Source organism: Triticum dicoccoides, chromosome 7B, assembly GCF_002162155.2.
Source record: "Triticum dicoccoides isolate Atlit2015 ecotype Zavitan chromosome 7B, WEW_v2.0, whole genome shotgun sequence".
In the NCBI taxonomy this organism is placed as follows: domain Eukaryota; kingdom Viridiplantae; phylum Streptophyta; class Magnoliopsida; order Poales; family Poaceae; genus Triticum; species Triticum dicoccoides.
In genome coordinates this window covers 144,520,612-144,526,936 of record NC_041393.1, presented here as the reverse complement: position 1 = coordinate 144,526,936, position 6,325 = coordinate 144,520,612, and the positions used below count along the sequence as shown (strand labels likewise).

Here is a 6,325-nt window from a genome sequence, read left to right as displayed (position 1 = left end):
TGAAATTTTGCAATTTAGGAAAACATTATCGCTGGCGAGCTTCCCCGCAAGAAAGGAGAAAAAATAATTATCACTGGCAAGGCGAACCAACCAATGGTTGGATGGTTAGAGGGACTGTGGTAACCCAGCCCACCAGAGTTCAAATCCTGATGCTCGCATTTATTCCTGGATTTATTTCAGGATTTCCGGCGATGCACATTCAGTGGTAGGAGGCATTCTCGTCGACGACGAGGTGCCTACGATGACTTCATAAATTTCAAGATGATATGTGGGCTCAGTTTTTCGGAGGTGCTCATAAGGTTAGGGTGCGCATGTATGCGTTCATAGGGGTGAATGTATGCACATGTATATGAGCGCTTGCGTCTGTACTGTGTTCCAAAAAAAGTATCGCTGGCGAGCTTCACTAGGCCTAGCAAGTTCGAAGTTGGAGCCTAGAGTTTTTTTTAGAAAAGGAGGAGGACCCCCGGCCTCTGCATCTGGGCGATGCATGCGACCACTTTATTAATTATTCTCACAAGACCTTACAAAGTCATACAACAGTAAGACTAAAGCCACCGTCTAAGCAACAACTATCGCTACTCCTATCCAGTTGATGAAGGGGCGCTGATAGCCTGGGCCTAATATCAAACGGACATCGCAGCCAAACCTAAACATCTAAGAACTGAGGTCCCAACCATGATGCCTGCCGAGTATGGGGCACCTACCAGTCCGGCGCACTCCTCAACCAGGACGCCTGCCGGGTATGAGGCCGCCGCAACCACCTGCCACCAATCCGTCTTCAGAGTTGTACTGTTGCATCTACCGTGCCTGGTCTCTCTACCATCGACGCCACCACGACGCCAGACAGCATCATCCTCCTGCATGAGTCCATCCTCGCTCATTGAACTCTGAACCTGCACTGCACCACGCCGTCGAGATCCGTCGCCATCAATTGTAGGATGAAGCACCGCTCCGCCAAAGATGCCGTCCGCTGGTCCCACGAAGCCGAGTGCACCTCCAAGAATGCCGCCCCGAAGGGGGTACCGACACATGCTTGCCGCCAACATACGATCAGCTAATCTAGGGTTTCCCCCGGAGGTATTGAGTGGAGTTGGGAGCTTCACCTCGTCATCACCGGCTCCGGCCATCGATCAAAAGCAGGTTTTCACCCAAATCTGTCCCAAGAAATCCACCCGACAACATGTGCATCGTCTCGACCGCCTTCAAAGCCCCAGATCCAGCCGCCTAGATCCGGCGACCAACTGCAACAACAGTACCACCGCAGGAGCCCTGGCACACCAGTCACAGGCTGAGTGTGCCACCACTGGAGCCTAGGAGGAGGGCTCCCACCCCGCCTCGCCAAGCCGCTAGAGGCGCCGAGATGGACCCACAGCGACTGTGGGCGTGTGACTGGGAGCGAACCGACCCCAGGGACCGAACTAGCGCCGGCTCGCCTCCAGGCCCGCTCTTTTTCGATGCCCGGGGGCGAACAGCTGGTGATGCTCTAACATTCGCCTCTCCTGGCCGCTGCCACACTCCACAGAACTCCCCATGTTACCTGTTCCTCATGCAGTCCCATAGCTTTCACCGGGCGGCATTCGGCAACCACGGCACATGGACAGACGCAGACCACCGCGTCCTCCTCTGACGGTGAGCCCCCGTCGAGTTTGGCTCGTCGCACCGGGCCATGATGGCGTCGCCATCCGGGTGGGGCTCTCCCATGTGAGACGGGAAGACCTCCGCGGCTGCTGCATCACATGCGGGGTGGTAATGGCAAGTGCCAAACACTCCACCAGCAACAACTACCAGCATAGCAGGCTAGCAGCACCGCAGCAGTTACAGTGCCCGCACGCGCGTCGACGAGGACACCGCCGTGTACCGTGCGACCGCGCAATGGATCGATGCTTGTCCACTCGCCGCCGGGAACCGCGCGCGCTCTGCTCCAGACCTGACCTGGGCGCGCCGCAGCGTCGCAGCTACTACGGCGTAGTACTAGGTCGTTGGGAAGGGTACGCCCTAGGCCTCTCCTAGGCCAGTCCCGTCGCTGCTGATACTGACCTGCTCAAGTTCTGTTCTGAGCTACAGTAGTAGCGCACATGATATTTTCTCGACTTCTTCCTCTGCCGGCTGCGCCATGTGCTTGCTGCGCGATCTACTCCGGTTTAGATTCTAGTGTAACTAAACAACGCATTAGGATATGACCACTGTAAAGGAATCATAATTTAATTAAGTGGAATGAGCCCCAAACTGTAAAAGTACGTGTTGCTGATTCGTTTTTAAGAAAATTTTCTACGTAGAAGATATTCTGAGGATCCAAATCCTCCAAAAAAATAATATACATCGACTTTGAATCAAAGGAGTCCTGATTAATTCCTACCCACCACTCTGTATTTATGGCTCATCCACTTTGGCTTGCAACTTGTTGGCAGCAAGAATAATAACACTACTCATCTACCAACGCTCCATGTTAGTGTTAACATATGTGTAAATTATAGTACGTCTGTTTGGTTTGTTATATCCTCCTCGTGAACTACAACAGAAATTTGAATGCCCACAAATTTAGCTACCATTAGTTTGCTGTCAAACGTTTGTATATTTGCAAGAAAAAAACTTTTGTATATCTTTACCTGATTTTTTGGATATTTTCTCTCTCGATTTGTGCATGTCATCTTTACGCAAGGCCCACTGCCCATCTACCAATAGTGCTGCCAAAATTAGATTTACTGCTAGTAGGAGTAATAGTTACGACATGGATTTTTGGGACATGGTGGCGCGCGAGGATGGAATCTGGACAGTCCATCCATGCTATAAGATTAGCAACTAATATAGTGATTGAATGAATACCCAAACAATTCGACAGATTAATTCAGCAAATACGTGTACATGGTTTGATGGCTAGCCATCTTAAATGGAGTTGAATACAAGCGATTACACATGCAAAATACGGTCCTTACCGTTCTGCCATGTTAATGTGATGCAGGCCATTTAAAAGTCAACACCATTTAAATACGTCTGTCTCAAAACTATATGCCTTGAATGGCAGTTAACAAGTGTGGGCCTGCCGTTTTCGTTTTCATTTTTTTTGCCCAAGTTCATTTTGCTCGTGTACTATTGAGGGTACTACTGTATCAGTTCATCAGAGCTCTTCGTTCATTTTAATGCTTCGTGGATGATAGGATATCCCCCTAAGAATTAATGTATATAACATAAACGCGTTGCGGTAATAACAAATTTCACGGGAAGGTAACAGTAATACTCCTACACATACAACCTTCTTCAACTTGCCCGCTGAGAAGGTGACCATGGCATCAAGCTCAAGCTACGGCGGAAGGTTAGCCATTCGTTAATGTGCACTACTATGGCAAGACCTTTCCTACGCTCAAAATATGCGCTCAGGCGAGTTTTTGTTATTCATTTCCAAGGCTCGTTGGTAACCTAGTACAGGAACTTGCAATATCCACCAGCTGATTTTACACAGGTTGCATACCCATGATGGATTAGATCATAAGAAGGTGTGTTGAAGGAAGCTGATGAACTAATCCATTCAGGCCATAGGATGAGGCGGATGGAGAGCTACCTGCTCTGAATGTGATGAATGGATATTTGTTGAAGGAGATATAATGAACTAGACTTGAACATGGGGGGCAGTGGAGCATATGATAGAACACATAGCAGGAAAGGCCAGCAGTTGAACAATCAAAGTCTAGGAGAAGGATGAATGTGAGGGAGTGAGCGTTGGCTGGTGTGAGGATGAGTAAAAGTAGAAAGTTTGGTGCATGTTACCGTTGGTTGCAGCTGTCCATGAGGTAGAGCTTATGAACTAATGTGAGATATGCGAGAGGAAGAGATTGCAAGAATCAGGGGAAGATAAGGGAGGAGCTGCGGGATGGAGAGGGCCGGAGATAAATAGTGTTGGGTGCCTTTATGTATCTGCTCCAAAAAAATGTCTGAGATGGGAGCGGCCCACACCTCGGTTCAATGCCCCGCCCCTGCCTTGCAGGCCATCTACTGCGCATGTCAGTTGTAAAAATACGCAGCTATACAGATTGTTATATGGGGGTTGAAATCATTATACGGCTCACGCGTATTGAAGTTGCACGAATCACGCGAGTACATGCGGTGTGGATACCAGCCGCGCGTGGACGCATGTCCACTTGCGATTATTCGCGTTATTGCTATATATACGTACAAACTCATGACAATTATGTATCAACAACAATAAATACTCTAGTAACTGAATTTTGCCCAGTAAAACTTTGCTACAGATGAAACTAAAACAAGCCCTATATGACTATGCAACCTGTGGTTATCTGCTAACGAGCTTTGTCTTTATCTTTTAATCTAACATAACACACAAAGTGTGGTTTTGTTCTAGTACGACAGTTATTGTTCGCAAAACCAAGCAAAATATGAATGTTGGCGTTGCCAAGAGTCCAACTTCTTTTCCTAGAAGAGATATTGCTTTTGCCGATTGTGATCCCATATATTTTTATCAGAAATCTGCCTACTCACGGTCACGGTTATAGTATCACCTACCCTCGGCACAGCACAAAATGCAAAAGCAAGAGCCTTCCCACGGAAAAAGAGAGCAGGGTCGCGGTGCACTGCAGGTCTGTAACGCATATGCATGGTCAGAGCAGCCAGTGGAGCATCACATGCCGAGTACAGACAGCAGGAGCAGGCCCGTCCTCTCCACAGTAACGCTTCCATAACTGCTCACCCCCCACCACCGTCCACCACCTCTCTCCCCCGCCTCGTGCCCAGCTAGCTGCCCTTCCTCCTCTACATATACCCAGGCGACCCAACCAAAAGATCTCACCTCTCAAGTCCACAATTCACATCGCTCTTACCCAGCCACACGCGGAGAAGAGACGCAGCAAGCGCCATGGCCAAGATCTCCTTCCTCCTCGTGGCGCTCCTCGTCCTCGCCGTCGCGTTCCCCGTGGTAATCACCCATGCCACGTCGCCTCTCTCCTTCATCCTTCAGCCATGCATTCATATGTTTTTTTCCTTCACTCACCGGTGCTCTTCTCCTTTGGGCCGTGCCGTGCAGGAGGTGATGGGAGGCGGCAACGGCGGCGCCGGCGGCGGCGGCAAGCTCAAGCCATGGGGTAAACCCACTCGCACTCGCAGTATTGCTAGCGCATTTCGCCGCGTTTCTTCTAGCCTGGTCCTTTTGTTTTTTTGTAAAAAAGAAACTGACGTTTTGGGGGCGTTTGTGCAGAGTGCTCGTCCAAGTGCTCGTCGCGGTGCTCGGGGACGCAGTACAAGAAGGCGTGCCTGACCTACTGCAACAAGTGCTGCGCCACTTGCCTCTGCGTGCCGCCGGGCACCTACGGCAACAAGGGCGCCTGCCCCTGCTACAACAACTGGAAGACCAAGGAGGGAGGCCCCAAGTGCCCCTAGATTCTTGATTTTCTTTCTTCTTCTTCTGGGGTGCCAGCTTGCGGTTGATGGTTATTCACTGCTCGGCCATCAAAATGTACTACAGTAGATCTGAATTATGTGATGGGCATTTAATCAGTGGCATGTGAATTGCCCTCCCAGTTACCTGTATTTCTATCAGTAAGATGTGGAAAACTGGAGGCACTCCGCCACTCCCACATGATTATAGTGGGACCTATCGAGCTTTATTGTTCCTTGTGCGCCTGTGCACCGTGCTTTCTTCTTGTCTCAAAAGTCAGATGAAGCATGAAGCGCCCGTACCATTCGGCATGAATGATGAGCTATCACAATGAACAAAAGCATGCAACGCCCGTTCATCTTTCTTTCGTTTTCAGATGTGCAACGAGCATCTTTTGTTGTTATTGGTACTGAGGCCATCCAAATGGATCATGCAGACACTAAAACGACCACTTACCGCAGTTTTTAAATTAGAGTCAAACCACCATATTCTCTTTTCACTGGCATGTGCCCATATTTTTTTTCAATTTTAGCCAAGCAGCATATTCTCTTTTATCTCAAATAGCGCGTAGGACACACAACAGTTTGTGGCTGGGCAGCCCACTGGTAGGCCACCAAAACGACCTGTGTTTGTAAGGCACCAGTAAAATCCAAAAAAAAGAACCCGACGAGTTGTAGGATCGAACTCACGACCTAAAAAACTCAACCACATTCTCCTAGCCACTCGAACAAATGGGTCCTGCTAACAACCAATGGCTAGTGCGAATGTTTAAAAACATACTGTAGCATCAAATTCGAAACATTTTTTGATTTTTGTGTACTTTTTGGATTTTTTAATAATTGAGAACAACTGAATATTCTTGGAAACATGATTTATTTTTGAAATCCCGACATTTTTCAAAAGTGCGAACAGAAAAATTCCGTTGATTTTTGGAAAAAGACA

General features: G+C 48.7%; 1 protein-coding gene across 1 annotated transcript; it reads left to right on the top strand.

Moving 5' to 3' along the window:
* The first annotated feature begins 4,713 nt into the window (after positions 1-4,713).
* Positions 4,714-5,643, top strand: LOC119341422 (gibberellin-regulated protein 5-like). Its single transcript, XM_037613296.1, has 3 exons — positions 4,714-4,924; positions 5,033-5,090; positions 5,204-5,643. Exons 1-3 carry the CDS (start codon positions 4,865-4,867, stop codon positions 5,383-5,385), a joined length of 300 nt encoding a protein of 99 aa, XP_037469193.1. The 5' UTR covers positions 4,714-4,864; the 3' UTR covers positions 5,386-5,643.
* The last annotated feature ends 682 nt before the right edge of the window (positions 5,644-6,325 follow it).

Excerpts from the sequence above, each read along its gene's own strand:
- LOC119341422 (XM_037613296.1), top strand. The coding sequence starts at position 4,865 with ATGGCCAAGATCTCCTTCCTCCTCGTGGCGCTCCTCGTCCTCGCCGTC. Across the intron at positions 4,925-5,032 it reads TCGCCGTCGCGTTCCCCGTG|GAGGTGATGGGAGGCGGCAA; the intron begins GTAATCACCCAT and ends CGTGCCGTGCAG. Across the intron at positions 5,091-5,203 it reads CGGCAAGCTCAAGCCATGGG|AGTGCTCGTCCAAGTGCTCG; the intron begins GTAAACCCACTC and ends GCGTTTGTGCAG.